At 43.5% G+C, this 19483-nt stretch overlaps 1 protein-coding gene across 18 annotated transcripts in view; it reads right to left on the bottom strand.

Moving 5' to 3' along the window:
• CAMTA1 (calmodulin binding transcription activator 1) overlaps positions 1–19483 on the bottom strand; it is a 1857772-nt gene that overhangs the window by 54676 nt on the left and 1783613 nt on the right. For 17 of the 18 annotated variants that reach the window (XR_011021914.1, XM_068238930.1, XM_068238931.1 and 14 more), the window contains 4 exons: positions 16492–16679; positions 15645–15891; positions 9492–9563; positions 3453–3473 (listed from right to left, as the gene is read on the bottom strand). Coding sequence is in view for 17 of the 18 variants with exons in the window: in XM_068238930.1 (XP_068095031.1) it covers positions 3453–3473; positions 9492–9563; positions 15645–15891; positions 16492–16679 (528 nt within the window). In the remaining variant the exon portion in view is untranslated. The remainder of the gene's footprint in view (positions 1–3452; positions 3474–9491; positions 9564–15644; positions 15892–16491; positions 16680–19483) is intronic. The other variant, XM_068238929.1, reaches the window with a different exon arrangement.

Here is a 19483-nt window from a genome sequence, read left to right on the forward strand (position 1 = left end):
CAGATGTAACAAAAATGTTTTTCTTTAAAGTTTATCATGCTGTTGTATATTTTTAGAACAGAGAGGAAGTTCTGAATTCAGGTCCGCTTAAAATACTATATACAGTCCATGAAATAAACTGCAGCAGTTTTAGATAGGTCAGGAAGGATGCTGAAATTAGGCCTTCCTTTACGTAATTAGGGAAATTAGCAGGCGCTAATGAAGATAAATACAGCCATAAATAGCCCCCTGTCACCCCTCAGCAGCATGTGACAGGGCCACTAAGCGTTTGACGCTTGAAGGAGAGCGCTCAGACTCCAGCGAGGCCCATCTGTTGGCCTCCGCACTCGCGGCGCTGACAATGCTGCATATTTATCAGTGGAAAATAGCTGATCGGTGAGAGCTATTTGTGCTAAAGGTCAGATGTAAAAATAAATGGCCAGATCCACATGAAAGAGATAGCCAGGTTAACCTGTGAGTGAGTGAGGACTTCAATGACCTGTCAACATGCAGCAAGCATTCAGAGCGTTCAGGCAATATCTGACTGATAAGGGAGGCATTGACATAACTGCTCCTAAACTGAGGCTGAGAAATGTTAATCACATAGGTGAGAAGAGACATATTGTGTCTGAAGAGTTAAAGGGCAACTGAAGTGAGAAGAATATAGAGGCTGCCATATATATATATTTCCTTTTAAAGAAAACCTGTAATGACAAAAAGTTCCCTTGGGGGTACTCGCCTCGGGTGGGGGAAGTCTCCAGATCCCATCGAGGCTTCCCCCATCCTCCTGTGTCTGAAAAAGCTCCCGGAACAGCAGGGATGTAAATATTTACCTTCCTGGCTCCAGCGCAGGCGCAGTCTCAGCTCTCCACATGGAGATAGGCGGAAATAGCTGATCGCTGTCGGCCGGCTCTACTGCGCAGGCGCATGTCTCCTGCACCTGCGCAGTAGAGCGGGCCTGACAGAGATCAGCTATTTCCGCCTATTTCCGTGCTGAGAGCTGCAACAGCGCCCCTGCTGGAGCCAGGGAAGGTAAATATATTAGCCTTGTCAGGCTTGTCTAGCCAGGATTGCGGGACACTTCTGAGTACCCCCAGAGGACTTTTTTTTTGTTACAGGTTCTCTTTAAAGTGACCCAGAGATGGTTAAAAACATGTTTTTTACGTCCCTCGCCGTCCTCTTCAGCGCCGCCGTTCAGCCGGAATCTGTTCCGGTAAGCAGCTGTGTGACGTCAGCAAGGGGCCTTTCGCTTGACGTCACTCAGCCATACTAAGCCCGATTGAGCCGTCTACCGCCATCGACGTTGTGACGTCAAAGGGGACTTCGATCCACCCCACAGCGCTGCCTGGCACTGATTGGCCAGGCAGCACACGGGGTCTGGGGGGGGGATCCGGATTGTTTCCGGATTTTTTCTGGATCAAAAGACAGAAGCGCTCTGCAAAAGCGCTTACAAAAACGCCCACAAAAACGAGCAAACACGCAGAAAAGCGCCGGAAAACGCTTAAAAAAACGGAAAAAAAGGCCACCGTGGACGGACACGCGAGCCGAACGCAATGTGAACAAGGCCTACCAGTCACTTTGTCAAACATTAATTGAATATTTATATGAGGCTTAAAGTGAACCTGTGTCCAAATGTTTATGGAGTGAGATTCCTCCACTAATATCACATGACTAGAGATGGAGATAGTTATCCAATAGAAGCAGCTTAGTAAGAAAGGGGCGGGGACAATTTACCACTTAAAGAGAAACACCGACCAAGAATTTAACTTTATCCCAATCAGTAGCTGATACCCCCTTTTACATGTGAAATCTATTCCTTTTCTCAAATGGACCATCAGGGGGCGCTGTATGACTGATATTGTGGTGAAACCCCTCCCACAAGAAACTCTTGAGTACGTACTCCTGCTAGTTTCCTGTCTGTGAACCTTGCTGCATTGTGGGAAATAGCTGTTTACAGCTGTTCCCAACTGCCAAAAAAAATGCAGCAGCTACATCACCTGCCGACAGTAAAAATGTCACCATGTAATAAATGTCAGAATGTAAATCTGGGATTTAAAAGATTTTACAATGGGCAAACACTGACTAAATCATTTACACATAATTATTGTAAAAATGAAGCACTTTTTTTATTACATTATTTTCACTGGATTTCCTCTTTAAGCTGCATACTCACCAGAAGTTGAATCAGGGAACCTATGGCAACGCAACCTGACTAACGAGCATTCCCCAATACATCTTTCTACTGCGGGAACACGCAACGACACACAACGGGCGCAAACAAGAGTTCAAATGATCGCAGCACTTTGCGCAGAAGTCCTCAGGGATCTTAAAGTGCGCCGCTGTGATTGTCGTAATCGCGCACGTCACAAAACATTGTTCAATTGCGCGCCTGTACCCACATCACAAAATCGCAGAAAAGAGCGCTTGTTGTGAAAAAGAAAAAAGAACACCAGTCGTGCGAAAAAGCGTGCAAAAAGTCTCACTCCATAAACATGAAATCAGGTTCATCTTAAGGTGGACAGCAGAGCAATGACCTGGTTCACTTTATTCAATAAGTGGGCGTTTTGGGCTAGTCCATCTTTCCATAGGGGATTCTCAGCATGGCCTTTATTCTTTATAAAGACACTCCTTGAAAAAGATTTATACAAAGATGCTGGACGGCCTCCCTGCTCACTGCACACTTTTTTGGCAGTTGGACGGAGCAACTGCCATTCACTAAGTGCTTTTGGAAATAAAGGAAACCCTGACAATCCCCCATGAGGAGATGGGCTAGTCCAAAGCCGTCGGTTCGGTTCTGTAAGATTTCTACTACTTACTGTAAGTGACAGCAACATAGGCGAAAAGTAATTAATGGCTCATTTTACTTTGGAAGAAACAAACTTCTTATCTGTATATGTTTACATATATTTCACATTTTAAGATTTTTGCGACAGTGGTCCTTTAAGAACAATTCTTCATTTCAATCAGTTTAGTACATTTAAAATAAATGACTGGAAATTATCGTATTCATTCCACAACGGTACAATTTTATTTTAGATAAATGCGATCACACAAATCTGCCGGGAGGATCAATATACAGACTATTTACGATCAACTATATGGTTGTTTTTATTACTGTCGTGAGCGATTGCTGAATCTTTATGTATGATTAAAGCAGATTGACCTGATCCAAATAAAGAGTCGTTGGCAAAAATTGTACAGTGAATGGGCACCTTTGCTCTCACAGTACAAGAGGATGAAAGGGAAACTGATTAACTTTCCCTAGCTTCCAAAGCATAAGTGGGTGCAAAGGAATGGAATGTGATTATCAGCAAATGGGCAACCAAGATTTTACATTTTCTGCAACAACAATGAAAAAAGCACAATGAATGAAGTTTTATTGCTTGTTTTTCTTATGCCATTGACCACCCACAACGGCATAATTACTTAACCCCCCCCCCCAACCCCACTACAATCAATATATTAGTGGTTACCTTCAAGGCTATCCATGTAAGCTTTTGGAGAGAATGACATAATAAGATTAGTAGAAAAGTTAAAACAGCATTAGAGACATAAAACTTGTTAATCTTTAATTATTTTAAGAAATATTAAGCAATGCACAATGGAAAAAGGGCCTGATATTGCCGCGCAGCCATAAAGGGAGGTTATTCCGCGGCACAGAGGCCTCTGACAACACAATAATGACCCGGGCATAATTAAAAACGGAGGTTTAATATGCCAGGCCTCTGACAGCCACTTCTGGCGGATTGCTTGGCTGATCTCTGGACTGTGATAGAGACCGGGCAGCCCAGTGCTTTGAAGTTTAATAACTCCGGCTTGCTAGGCTCGTTTTCTGCTTGGCTGCTGTTTATGGCAGCCATAAAACTTTAATGTCCAATCCCATTGAGCAATCTTTATTGAATATGCAACAAAGTAAAACACACATTCAACACAATGTAGGCGACGGCTCTTCCAAATTAATTTTCATATTCCGGTGACGATGAAAAATTCGACAACGCTGGCAAAATCTTCCGATGCTGAATCTCAAATGAAAGAAGATCTCAAGGATTTTCCTTTCTAAGGAATTGTTATTGTTGATTTAGGGCCAGTTCACACTTATAATCGCAAAACCTTGCGGGAGTGATTTTCCCACAATTAACGCAGAAAAATCACTGGACACGGCGGTGGTTTTGGAGCGATCGCGATTAGCATGCTTCACACGCTAATCACGATCGCTAATCGTGGAACGCTCATCGCCGGCAGACCGATGCATGCAGCGCGGTTGCAGTAATCGCTAACCGCAACCGCGGCAGTGAGAACACTACATTGTGTAGCGTTTTTTGCAAAACCACTAGCGGTTTGCCGTGAGTGGGAATCGCGCGATTCCCGCTCAGGTGAGAACGGGCCCTTACAAATAGGGATGATCAATGGTATGCATTTTTTTTAGCGTTTATGCAAATATATATATATATATATATATATATATATATATAGCTTGAAAATGGACCAATCAATTCAAACCTGGGTGGGACTTGATTGGTCTATTTTTAAGTTGCATATATTTGCATAAAAATTACATACATTTGCATAAACTCTGAAGTATTTGCATCTTATTGATCATCCCTTTTTATAAACGGCCACCATATTCCGTGATGCAGAACAGGTTAAGGGGTGCATACTAATCCCTCCCTCACTAACTAACTAACTGAATGCTGCACCCACCCAACTTCCACACCCCATGTACTAGCCTCAGAAGGGTCTTCATTTTTGAGGTCATGTGACCTCCCACCCTCTGGCCAGACTGTGTACGTAGCCAAAGCAATTTAGAGAGATTTTAATGATTACTCATTTTAGCCCCATCTTATAATACCACTCCCTGTATGCCTAGTATAGGCTGTGTCTATGCTGATAGTAAACTAGGTACAGTGTGTGCTGATCCCTGCTTGTGTAAGGTTTCATACACATCTTCTCCACAGTTTGTAAAATCTTTGGTTCTCCTCTCTTTTGTTTTGTATAAACTTATAATCTTTGTGTAGCTCTTATCAGCACTTCAGCACACACTGAGGTCAGAGAACAGAGAAGTGAATGGTGATTTCTTAAAAGGATCCAAGCAACTGTCTTCTTTTTTTGCAGTTTGCCCTGGTTACTAATAGCTGTAGGATGCCCCCCCCCCCTGCACTCATTTATCCAGTGAAAAGTGTGAATGTAATCAATTGTGACTTCTCTTAACTGTTTGAAGTACAGTGTTCTATCTCCCCACCACCCCGCTGATGAAGGCTTTTGTTTGCTCATTGCTACCGCTGATTACAGCAATACTTATCTGCCTGCTCTTTCTGTGAACAGCAGGCCTCGGAAGTAGAGCAGCCTCCAACAAATATTTAAATGTAAAAAGAAGAGGTAGAATGGATTTTTTTAGTAATGAGTCAAATTGTCAGTATGCATTTTTATGTGCTATTGAGATGCCCTGGGACTAAAAATGCAGCTCAGTTCACTTTAAAACATACCTGAAGTGAAAGGGAGATGGAGGCTGACATATTTATTTTCTTTTAAACAATGCATATTGCCTGGCTGTGCTGTTGATCCTCCGCCTCTAATACTTTTAGCCATAGCCCCTGAACAAGCATGCAGATCAGATGCAACCTTATTTGTATGTAATGAAGTCTAGTCACAGATAATAGCAGCTGCTAACAGCCTGTGATGTGGTCACTTTCATGAATGTGGGGATCAGCGGACCCGTATAAAAGGTTATTTCTGCAGAACGTCAGCGTTATAATCAGGCCTCGAACACCTGAACATTTATTTTTAGTACAGCCTTTCTGCCAACCGTCTCCTGGGCAGTCAATGGATTCATTTCTCTGTTTTTAATTCAGCCAGACTCCCTCTTTATAAAGAGAACACAGGTCATTCCGCTTCCAGCCAAATGACTCTGTTCAGCTAATTTTATAGCCTGTTTTGAATGAATGAAAACCCGAAAAAAAAAGAAGCTAAAAACGACCCGGCAGCAGCAGAGTCGCCCAGCGCCGGCGATCGTTTATTATCGCTGCTCAGCAAATTATTTCCGAAGCGGAGTGGCGTCTACAGTTTTATTTTTACCCTGTGTGTCTGCGCCGAACGGAGTCTGTTAATAAGGCTCGCTATGCGGCTACGCATTCGGAGGAGACGTCCCACCGGGCACCACCGCCATTGTTGTGTGACTCACCGGCTTATCGTGCAGAGCCAAAAATATTTTTGTGTTTCGTCAACATTTTAACGCAAAACAGCTTTTCTGGCCTGTCAGTGTTATAAGTGCTGTTTCGATACAAGTTAAAAATAAACCTCTAGTAGTATTTTTTATAACCTTTTAAACAATGCAAGTTGCAAGGCTGTCCTCCAGATCTTGTGTGTCTAATACTTTTATCCATAGCCCCTGAACAAACATGCATTTCAGGTGCTTTTGACTTAAGTCTGACTAAATTAGCTGCATGCTTGTTTCAGGTGTGTGATTTAGACACTACTGCAGCCAAAGAGATCAGCAGGGCTGCCAGGCAATGTGTGTTGTTTAATAGGATATAAATATGGCAGCCTCCGTATTCCTCACATTTCAGATGTCCTTTAAAGTTCAACTCTAGTCAGTGTGTCCTCCAGTTAGGGTTAGAGTTAAGGAGTCCTCCAGCTCAATTCAAATCTTTAAAGGATACCCAAACTGACATGTGACATGATGAGATAGACATGGGTATGTACGGTGCCTAGCACACAAATAACTATGCTGTGTTCCTTTTTTTCTTTCTCTCTCTGAAAGAGTTAAATATAAAGTATGAAAGTGGCTGACTCAGTCCTGACTCAGACAGGAAGTGACTACAGCGTGACCCTCACTGATAAGAAATTCCCCTTTTTACCTCTTTCCTGCTCTCAGAAGCAATTTTCTGCTAGGAAAGTGTTTTATAGTTGGAATTTCTTATCAGTGAGGGTCACACTGTAGTCACTTCCTGTCCTGAGTCAGCCACTTGCATACCTGATATTTAACTCTTTCAGGCAGAGAAAGAAAAAAAGGAACACGGCCTAGTTATTTGTGTGCTAGGCACTGTACAAACACATCTCTATCTCATCATGTCACATGTCACTTCGGGTGTCCTTTAAAGTCTATGGACCATTTCCAGAGCTTTGACCATCTTCTCCCCTTCATATTTGGCAAAATCAATAAACCCAAGTACCCCTTTTTCAGACTGTGGCCATGTGACCTTTCAAAAGGTTTCAAAACCAGTTTTAACTGCTGCCAGGTAAGTGCCTTCATTAAAGTAGGAAACAGGGAGACAACAACATCGAAACATTTGTAAAGAGCTTTTCTCCCATAGGACCCAAAGCGCATAAGCTTGTCTCAAATCAGAATATAGTGATGCGTACAGGGAGAAAAAGTTATGGGATTGTAAATGCCAGACTAAACTGGTGCCTTCTCAGTTTTGATTTAAATGTGTCCAGGGTTGGATCTGCTTGATTAAGTTTGGCAAGGCATTCCAAAGGGTAGGGGCAGCATGACAGAAAGCTCTGCATCCAAAAGTATTTAATTAGACTCTGGAGGTGGTCAAGTTATTGGATCCTTTTGATCTGAGCTTGTAAGAGGTGGGACACAGTTACGGTTTAGGTCGTGTAGGGATTTGAATGCTAACTTGCCAATTTTACAAAGAATTCTCCATTTTATGTGTAGCCAGTGTAGTGAGCAAAGGATTGGTGTTACTAGGCAGTGACGGGGTTGGCTTGTTAACAGCCTTGTGGCAGCATTCTGTACTAGCTGCAGGCGGTGAAGATCTTTATTTGGAAGCCCGGCATAGAGAGCATTGCAGTAGTCCAGCTGTGATGTGATGAAGGCTTGACCTAGGGTTGGAAGATCCTCTGGGGGAATGAGGTGCTTAATTTTTGCAATATTCCTTAGGTGAAAGAAGGAATGTTTCACAACAGCTGAAATTTGATTCCTGAAGTTTAATTCCCCATCAATCAGTAAAGCAAGGCTGTGCACAGTGTTGGAGCCAGTAAGGTCTGAGTTCGCTAACTAACCTCAGCGGTGTTGACTGTGTCTGGAGCTGCTTTGCTGGTAGGTGCTGACCTCTGAGGACAAGAACCTCAGTTTTGTCAGCATTTAGTTTAAGCCAATTGTCATTTATGCACTCCTGAAGCTCGGGTTTTTTTTTTTTTTGAATGGGGTCGGTCATGTCAGGTTTATATAACAAATATAGCTGGGTATCATCAGCATAGGCTATGATGTCACGCAGCCTTCTGCTCAAGACACCAGGAAACTGTATAGGGGAGGAAGGGGGCCATTAGACACTAGGGAACTTTATAAAGGAGGGAGGACCACTAGACACCAGGGAACTGCATAGGGGAGGAAGAGGGGCCACTAGATACCAGGGAACTGTACAGGGGAGGGAGGGGCCAATAGACACCAGGGAAGTGGGCAGCACGGTGGCGTAGTGGTTAGCTCTCTCGCCTTGCAGCGCTGGGTCCCTGGTTCGAATCCCAGCCAGGGCACTATCTGCAAAGAGTTTGTATGTTCTCTCCGTGTCTGTGTGGGTTTCCTCCGGGCACTCCGGTTTCCTCCCACATTCCAAAAACATACAGATAAGTTAATTGGCTCCCCCTAAAAAATTGGCCCTAGACTACAGTACTTACACTACATAATATAGACATATGGCAATGGTAGGGATTAGATTGTGAGCTCCTTTGAGGGACAGTTAGTGACAAGATATATATATATATATACTGTACAGCGCTGCGTAATATGTCGGCGCTATATAAATACTAAATAATAATAATAATAATAAAAAAGTGTATCAGGAAGGAGGGAGGACCACTTAACACCAGGGAACTGTATAGGGGAGGGTTGGGGGCCTCTAGACACCAGGGAACTGTAAAGGGGAGGAAGCGGGGCCAATAGATATCAGGGAACTGTCTAAGGGGAGGAAGAGGGGCCACTAGACACCAGGGAACTGTATAAGGGAGGGAGGTGGCCACTAGACATTGAGGTTGGCCAGCAACTTGGTCCCAGTGTTCAATTTTGGCCCACTACAGAGCCTTCCCTCTACTCATGTAAGTATCAAGTTGGGTTTGCTATGAATCTTCTCACTCCTACACTACCAATCAGTGGAGTTTGGATTGATTTAGGCCAGTGTATTGATGTATCCTATAACGTTTCCTATAATGGGACTTCACACGCAAACAGCATTGAGGAATGTTTGTTTCTTATTTCTATTGTATTCTTGCTTCAGGACGTCAGTTGGACGTATCCTATAACATGTCCTGACATGGGACTTCACACGCACATAACATATGAGGAATGTGTGTTGTTGTTTCTTATTTCTGTTGTATTCTTGCGTCAGGACGTCAGGCAGTTGTCATTTGTCTTTGAGCTGATCGCACTTCTCTCTCCGCGATTGTCAGGAGAGGCATGTGCTCTATTGATGGACCGCCTCTGACTCACTCCTGCTGCAGGTTTCAGACTGGATTAAAAAAAAATGTGATTATTTTCTCCAGCTGTTTTCAGTGCCGCGTAAAAGCAGAATTACCTGTTTGTACTTTCTATAGCAGCGTTGAATGACGGCGGCGGCCACGTCCTGCTGTTCCCTCAGCGGGCGGCCCTGCGGAGACAGGAGAGAGGAGCAATGTGAGCACAGCGCTGCAGAGGGGAGGAAGTCTGCCTGCATCATCACCTGCTTCAGCCAATCAGAGAAGACGGCACTGCTCAGGTCTCTGGAGGCAAACCATCAACAAAGAACGATATTATACACGAAAATGAGTAATCCACCTGGAAATAGTAATGCTTACAGCTCCTTTTCCACTTCTGCTATGGTGAAAGACTACCTCCAGCACGCTATGGAGTACAAATCAACAATTAATCTTCTCCAAATAGTACCCTAATATAGGTTTGGCGAATTAACGGTTATCCAAATTGCCCATTCCCCAGGAATGGCCATAATTGGTAACACCCCCATTGCAAACTTGGAGCCTCTCCATTGTTGTTCGGAGCTCTGTGAGCACCCCCAGTGTGTTGCCGCAGCCCACTCCTATCTCTACCAGTTATGGTAATTTCCCGGTGAATAGGTGATTTATATCACTGCTATTTGGCACAACCTATATTACTGTACTTTTTGGGGAAGATTAATTGCATTGCTTTTTACACTAGAAGAACTCTTGAACACCAATTGTCAGGGGCGTTGCTAGGATCCTAAGAGGTCCGGGACACTTTTGGGCACTCCAGCCCAACAAATGGGTGTGGCCACACAAACGAATGTGGGTGTGGTCACGGGTGGAGCCAAATTTAAACAAACTTGGGAAACAGTGGTCTAAGTAGGCCTGCCCAGCAAAATGCTGGATGAAGCCTCCTCTCCGTTAATAAAAAAAAAAATGCATCATATGACATAAATAGGCAGTGTCACTTAAACATAACTAGGCAGAGTTACCTGGCTTCTGTGCTGGCTGGTCTGGCTTACTGCTGGGCAGGCTGTCCTGCTGTCAGGTTATCTGACAGTCCCCCCATTCCCTGACTTTCTAGTGGACCCCCTCCCATGCTCCCACTGAGGCACCACAACTCTTAGCATTCCCCCGTAGAAGAACCACAGCTCCTTACATGCCCCCATAAAGGCATCACAGCGCACAGCATGGCACCACAGCACCCAATATGCCCACATAGAGGCACCACAGCACCCAGCATATCCCCGATTGACGCACCACAGCTCCCAGCATATCCGCCATTGAAGCACCACAGCTGACTCTGCCTTAGAGACATCCAGTGCACCCCAGAATTTATCCAGGGCACGTGCCACTGATCTATATGGCTAGCAACGCCCCTGCCAATTGTACTATACCCTATACAGGAAAAAGTGGCATGAATACCATAATAAGCATCCAAAGCAGTGTGGTCACAATACCTGTACTACTCACTCTATTGAATCAGAGACTAGCACGCTCTCAGTATGGAAACACAACCTTACTGTGGTCGGAACCACACCTCCTCCTCAATTCTCCCCAGTGGGACAGGGCTGGAGTGTTGGCTTGGCCATGCCTCCTCATGCATGCTCTCTGAAGGGCACAGTGGCAGTAGCTAACCTTCTCATGTCACAGCGATGGGGTTACAGGTTCGAATCTTGGCTAGGAGAATACTTACATGGAGTATTTTATCTCCATGCTTGAATGGGTTTTCTCCAGACACTCTGTTCCCTCCAACATCCCCGAAACATGCTGACAAGTTAATTTATTCTGTGCAAAAATTGGACTCAGGCTACAATAAGGAGATATGGCTCAAGATTAGATAGTGAGCTTCTGTGAGAGACGGATTGTGACGATAACTCTCTGATACACTCTGCAAAGCTCTGCAGAAAATGATACAGGAGTCAATGCTCCAGATGATGTGATGTTGTGGTCACAAATGTTATGGGTAGGGGGAATTATGGTGGCCACACTTTTTATATGACCCAGGAGAGATGTGCCCCCTGACCAGGACCAGATTTAAAGGGATACTGTAGGGGGGGTCGGGTGAAAATGAGTTGAAGTTACCCGGGGCTTCTAATGGTCCCCTGCAGGCACCCTGTGCCCACGCAGCCACTCACCGATGCTCCGGCCCCGCCTCCGGTTCAGTTCTAGAATTTCAGACTTTAAAGTCTGAAAACCACTGTGTCTGCATTGCCGTGTCCTCGATCCCGCTGATGTCACCAGGAGTGTACTGCGCAGACACAGACCATACTAGGCCTGCGTAGTACGCTCCTGGTGACATCAGCGGGGTCGAGGACACGGCAACGCAGGTGCAGTGGTTTTCAGACTTTAAAGTCTGAAATTCCAGAAGTGAACGGGAGGCGGGGCCTGGGCATCGGTGAGTGGCTGCGCGGGCACAGGATGTCTGCGGGGGACCATTAGAAGCCCCGGGTAACTTCAACTCATTTTCCCCCGACCCCCCTACAGTATCCCTTTAAGCCTAGCCTAGGTCACATAGGCCATGGCCTAGGGCACCACAGGAGAAAGGGGCGGGTGGGCAGCAGGCTATACTAAGGAAGGGGGAAAGGGTCACCTGACTACATATACTGGAGGAAGGGGGATTATCAGGCTAACTTTACGGAAGGGGGGAGGGTTATCTGGCTTATTATACAAGAGGGAAGGGGGGAGGGATCATCAGGCTTTCTAAACTGGAGGAGGGCGGGGGGAGTGTTATCTGGCTACTTATACTGGAGGTGTGGGGATGGGGGGGGGGGGGTTCTGGCTGTCTATAATAGCGGGAAGGGTCAACCGGCTACTTATGCTGGAGGGAGAGGGAAAGGTCATGTGGACACCTAAATTTGAGGAGGGAAAGGGACATCTGGTTACCTATACTGAAGGGGGAGGCTGATGACAGTGGCCTTGGGCGGTAAAGAGCGCAAATCCGGCCCTGCCCCTGACTGTGAGAGACACTCAGGGGACTTGAAGGAAAGGGACATGAAGGTTAGTTGAGCCCCATCAAAGTCTTGCTGGAGGGGCCCCATAATTTGTACTTGCATCCCCGGATTCCAGGATGGTTTGCAGAAGCAAGTTAAGAAACTGAGGAGTTAATGTTAGAATCACAAGAGATATGTATAAGCTGTATTTTTCATGGCTTGTCTGTATGAAGTTCAGGGAATTAGAAGAGTATAAAGCATTGTTGGGAATCCCTCTTCCCATGAAGCCTTGAAAACCCATGAGAACTCGTCAACATCACCTCTCATCTGCCAATGTTTTCATGTAGGTTGCAAGAAGGAAGAAAGATTACATGGTGGCGTTGGATGAATGGCAGAGAAGGTTGAGGGCTATAGATCTGGCCTGAGATACTATGGAGGGATGTGGGACAGCGGCAGTATTCTAATTTACAACTTTTCTCTACTTTATATCTTCTCATTGTTCCGTCTCCTGCTAAGCATCTTTTTATATTGAAGAACACCTCAGCAATTTTCTATAAATAACTCCACCTGGGACCACAATTGGTGGAGAGCATGGCTAGTCAGCTGTTTTAGCTTGACATAAGCTGCAAACTGAAGGCTTGCAAATGAAACCTTAGCAATTTTACTATAAAATGAAAGAAATCACTACATAAATTAAACACTTAAAGGGAACCTGTACTGAGTAAAATTATTTAAAATAATGAGGTGAGGTATCTTCAAATGAACATTACATAGTCACCTTGCCATCAGTTCCTCTCAGAAGCTCACCATTTTCTCCTTACTGTGATCTCTTCCAGTTCTGACAACATTTTGTCAGAACTGAAATATATCAGTTGCTGTCAGTTATATATCAGTTGCTGTCAGTTATAGCTGAGAGGAGAACTGATGTGTCCATGTTTCCCTATGGCTCAAGTGGGCGATGTTACAGTTTAACTGTGTGCTAACCAGAAAGCGGTTATGGAGTAATGGCCTTTTTCAAAATGGAGGACAGAGAATGTCATTGATCACAGTGGACAAACAGGATGCAGGAGAGAAGAAAGAGATTAATAAGTAAACTACATGGGAGGTAAGTATGACTTGTGCATGTTTATTTTGATTTTTAATTTTCAGTTCAGGTTTTCTTTAAAGAAAACCTGAACTGAAAATTAAAAGTCAAAATAAACATACACAAGTCATACTTACCTCCTGTGTAGTCTACTCCTCAATCTATTTTTCCTCTCCTGCGTCCTGTTTGTCCACTGTGATCAATGGAATTCTCCGTCCTCCATTTTGAAAATGGCCGTTACCCCATAACAGCTTCCTGGTCAGCACACTGTTAAACTGTAACATCGCCCACTTGAGCCATAGGGAAACATGGACACATCAGTTCTCCTCTCAGCTATAACTGACAGCAACTGATATATAACTGACAGCAACTGATATATTTCAGTTCTGACAAAATGTTGTCAGAACTGGAAGAGATCACAGTAAGGAGAAAATGGTGAGCTTCTGAGAGGAACTGATGGCAAGGTGACTATGTAATGTTCATTTGAAGTTACCTCGTGTGTTTATTTTAAATAATTTTACTCAGTACAGGTTCTCTTTAAGGATAGTCTGATATGTGTATGAATAGGATTTATAAGGAGGCAGAAAAGGCAAAGTCATGGCAAAACTAATTTGTGTAGATCAGTGTTGGCATATTGTCATACTTTAATAAAACAACAATGAACATGAAATGGAAACTGAAAGCTCAGTTCTGCAGTCTTCCTTGAATTTTTTTGGTAATTCTGCATCTTCTGTCCACCAATGAAATTAATTCCACTGATTTTCCACAGTGTATGATGTGTCTGAAGGTGCTCACACAAACTTGGTCAGCCCATTGGACAGCAGCCCACTTATTATGGATTGCAGACCATAACTTAAGCTTGTCTTAAGTTACGCACTCACACTAGCTTTTTGTATGCCAACTATTGGCCAGAAACGTCTTTTGTGGAGGACTTGTTCAATAGTCTGATGTGTGTACAGCTATCCCTTGACTCCACTGACAACATTGCTAGACTACTTTCGATTGTTCTGTGCTCCATGGAACAGAGAAAGGTTCACAGTTTATGCCTGTATGAAGATCGTAGGTTTAGGGAACGCCTGACAGAATGGACAATGACTTCACTATCCTATGGGTGGAGGCCAGCCAGAGGTATCTAATTATCTAAAGATGGGCCTTCCACCTCTTCCCTGTACAACAGATTTTAATTGTACAGGATCTGTAGCTGAAGGCACACAGGTGGGGCACGGACTGGGTCTAATTAATCATAAAACATAGTTTCATTTGTTAATTTCATGTTTTATAGGTATAAGGTGTCAATTTCAAACCATGGCTCGTGCGGTGGAGTCATGAAGCTATAGAGAACAGAAGAAGCAAATAGGCCCATAAATTTGTAGAGCATGGGTGGGGTTCCTTCCCTTGAACCAACTGGTGCTTCTGAGCATGAAAACAGTTTAATTATTACTTGTCTACTTTTTTTTTTTTTCAACTACTTTATCCACCACTACAGTATATCTACGTCCTCTGTGACTTCATCTAAGCCACGAGGACGTAGATATACATCTTGTAGCAGAAGCAGTGCTGTTCAGGATTGGGCTTGCTACTGTGCACATTTCTGATGCAGCACTAATTGGTGAACGGGAATATATGTTTCCTGAGCTAATGAGATTGATTTTTACCATTAAAAATACTTTTATTTTCTCAGTTCATAGTGAAAAATACACTCTGTAGCATTATTTCAGACTCAAATATCTTCACCATAAATTGTGGCAGGAACATAATCTAAGTATTGTGATAAACAGTAAGAATAGCCAAACAAAATTTGTGTTTTATCTACAGTAGCACTTTTTATTTTTAAACTGAAATTGGTAAAATTGAGAAATAATGTGTTTTTTCAAATTTTTTTCCTTGTTTTCCCATTCAAATTCATAGAAAACAAAATTGTTCGAGGGAAAAAATGGCATACAATGAAAGCCTAGTTTGTCTTGAAAAAAACAATATATATTTCATTTCTGTGTCATAAGTAGGGATAAAGTTATTGCTGATTAAATAAGGACACAGCTAAACTGTCAAAACTGCTCTGGTCCATAAGTGGGAAACAAGGTCTGGATGCAAAGTGGTTAAATCTTGACTGAACCCGATGGGTGGATGTCCTTTTATATCCAAGTGACTTGACTATGGACAAAAACAGTGTCAAGGATAAAGGCGACCAGACCTGAAGCTCTGATATTTGGGAGCACTGGGATAACACCACTCACCTTATACTTCCGGAACACCGTCTGGACCAGCTTCGCAGCCTCGTAGAGTTCTCTCTGTTCGTGATCAGACAAGGTCAGCTGGGCAAACTCATTCTCAACCCTCTCATTGGTGGAGGCGCTGAGGAATTCTGACCAATCAGCAGCAGTGGGCAGACTAGGTTTCTCAAATGTGGTTTCACTCACAGGGGAGCATGCGGGGCTCAAGCTGGTGTTCGAAGAAGGGGTCAGTGGTTCATTGTAGAGCGACCTGTAGGGAACACAGTTGTTGTCTTTAATACTTTCTATGCGTGAAACCCTTGAGGCAGGCCACTGTTTTGGTAAAAACACAAAATCTATGGAGGATTTAGATGGGTACCCGTAATTAGGATTAAGAAAGCCCAAATGAGGAGGGGGGAAAAAACACAATCAACATAAAGCAAAAACGTTGTGACTTGCTGGATTTGTTCCAGCCATTTACCTCGATGCAGGTGAAAAGTTTACATAATATACTGCTCTATTGATACCCATCCCTAATGATCTCCCCAATCGATGGCTCACCCTAATCAGCCCCCCAAAGAGTACCCAACCCTAACCAGCCCCTCTCCCCCAAACAGTGCCTAACCCTAACCAACCTCCCCCACGGTACCCAACCCTAACCCCCCCCCCCCCAACTGTTGTCTAACCAATCCCCCTAACCGATGCTTAACCCTAACTGTCCAACCCCAATTTTGCCCCAGGGCCCCACTGTGACTTGAACCAGCCCTGTTGATCTGCAACAGCCAATCATAACTCATCTGTTGTCTGTACAATTCGAATAAAGCTAACCAGTCACTGGATATGGAAATAAAAGACTGGGCTGATATCTCACCGTATCTGTGCAGCACTCGGCAAGTGATCAACGTCAGCAAGGTAACTGGCCAGCCAGCTCATGGTAGTACTGATCGCTGCAGGGTCCGCCCTCTCCACCAGCGGCGACTCCATGGGTACAAAGTTCTCCCGCTTGATGCGGTCAGGAGTCGCTTCAATAATTTGTTCCGCCAAATTCATCATATTCACCTGGAAAAGGAGGTCAAATGAGATAAGCTGTACGGAAAGCACCTCTTTCTATACTGTCCCTGCCTCTATATGCCAGGTGTCTCTGCATAAATGTATAACGATGATGTCATTATAAAGCAGCGATATTCTGCGGCACTTTACTGAGTACATAGCCATGTCACTGACCGTCCTCAGAGGAGCTCCCAATCTACGGTAATCCTACAGTAGTCAGTCTGATGTCCTACCATATTATTATTATTATTACTGTGTATTTATATAGCACTGACATCTTCTGCAGCACATTACAGAGCACATAGTCATGTCACTGACTGTCCTCAGAGGAGCTCACACTCTAATCCCACCATAGTCATAGTCTAATGTCCCACCATATTATTATTATGTATTTACATAGCACTGACATCTTCTGCAGCACATTACAGAGTACAAAGTCATGTCACTGACTGTCCTCAGAGGAGTTCACATACTAACCCTACCATAGTCATAGTCTAATGTCCTACCATATTATTATTATGTATTTATATAGCACTGACATCTTCTGCAGCACATTACAGAGTACATAGTCATGTCACTGACTGTCCTCACAGGAGCTCACAATCTAATCCTACCATAGTCATAGTCTAGTGTCCTACCATATTATTATTATGTATTTATATAGCACTGACATCTTCTGCAGCACTTTACAGAGTACATAGTCATGTCACTGACTGTCCTCAGAGGAGCTCACAATCTAATCCTACAATAGTCATAGTCTAATGTCCTACCATATTATTATTATGTATTTATATAGCACTGACATCTTCTGCAGCACTTTACAGAGTACATAATCATGTCACTGACTGTCCTCAGAGGAGCTCACAATCTAATCCTACCATAGTCATAGTCTAATGTCCTACCATATTATTATTATGTATTTATATAGCACTGACATCTTCTACAGCACTTTACAGAGTACATAGTCATGTCACTGACTGTCCTCAGAGGAGCTCACAATCTAATCCTACCATAGTCAAAGTCTAATGTCCTACCATATTATTATTATGTATTTATATAGCACTGACATCTTCTGCAGCACATTATTATTATTATTATTTAGTATTTATATAGCGCCGACATATTACGCAGCGCTGTACAATGTATATATATATATATATATATCTTGTAACTGTCCCTCAAAGGAGCTCACAATCTAATCCCTACCATTGCCATATGTCTATATTATGTAGTGTAAGTACTGTAGTCTAGGGCCAATTTTTGTTAGGGGGATCCAATTAACTTATCCGTATGTTTTTGGAATGTGGGAGGAAACCGGAGTGCCCGGAGGAAACCCACGCAGACACGGAGAGAACATACAAACTCTTTGCAGATAGTGCCCTGGCTGGGATTCGAACCAGGGACCCAGCGCTGCAAGGCGAGAGAGCTAACCACTACGCCACCGTGCTGCCCATTACAGAGTACATAGTCATGTCACTGACTGTCCTCACAGGAGCTCACAATCTAATCCTACCATAGTCATAGTCTAGTGTCCTACCATATTATTATTATGTATTTATATAGCACTGACATCTTCTGCAGCATTTTACAGAGTACATAGTCATGTCACTGACTGTCCTCAGAGGAGCTCACAATCTAATCCTACCATAGTCATAGTCTAATGTCCTACCATATTATTATTATGTATTTATATAGCACTGACATCTTCTGCAGCACTTTACAGAGTACATAATCATGTCACTGACTGTCCTCAGAGGAGCTCACAATCTAATCCTACCATAGTCATAGTCTAATGTCCTACCATATTATTATTATGTATTTATATAGCACTGACATCTTCTGCAGCACATTACAGAGTACATAGTCACGTCACTGACTGTCCTCAGAGGAGCTCACAATCTAATCCTACCATAGTCATAGTCTAATGTCCTACCATATTTTTATTATGTATTTATATAGCACTGAGATCTTCTGCAGCACTTTACAGAGTACATAGTCATGTCACTGACTGTCCTCAGAGGAGCTCACAATCTAATCCTACCATAGTCCTAGTCTAATGTCCTACCATATTATTATTATGTATTTATATAGCACTGACATCTCCTGCAGCACATTACAGAGTACATAGTCATGTCACTGACTGTCCTCAGAGGGGCTCACAATCTAATCCTACCATAGTCATAGTCTAATGTCCTACCATATTATTATTATGTATTTATATAGCACTGACATCTCCTGCAGCACTTTACAGAGTACATAGTCATGTCAGTGACTGTCCTCAGAGGAGCTCACAATCTAATCCCTACCGTAGTCATACCACAAATTTGAATGTTGGGGCACCTCCATCAAACTTTTCCTGAGAGAGTCCCACTAACCTCAACCAGCCAACTGGGGGGGGGGGGAAATTATGGGCAAAACTAAGAGGGTGCCGATCTGCAATAACTGGCATAGCTTCATACAGCTTTCCCAACATGCTTGATAGACAATATAATGTAAAGGAAATGAGAGTTAAACTGGAGGGACCCAGCATAACCCTCAAAACTCGTAACAAGGGGAACAGAAAGGAAATAGGTATATTAGCATTTCTTTATTTGGTCAGATCTGTTTAAAGAATCAGTGAGCTTTTATCAGTGCCTTCTTCCCATAACATAGTGAGTAGCATTATGATGTTGGTTATCCGCCAGGTGATATGGCAGCAGCGATGGTACTGTATATCTTGTAGGAGTTCTGAGCATTGCTATGAATAAGACTGGCATCGAGAGCCCATTTATCACTGTGGCAGGCTGCCTGGCATCTCAGGGGCTTTGTAGATA

Source organism: Hyperolius riggenbachi, chromosome 6 (genome assembly GCF_040937935.1).
Source record: "Hyperolius riggenbachi isolate aHypRig1 chromosome 6, aHypRig1.pri, whole genome shotgun sequence".
In the NCBI taxonomy this organism is placed as follows: Eukaryota; Metazoa; Chordata; class Amphibia; order Anura; family Hyperoliidae; genus Hyperolius; species Hyperolius riggenbachi.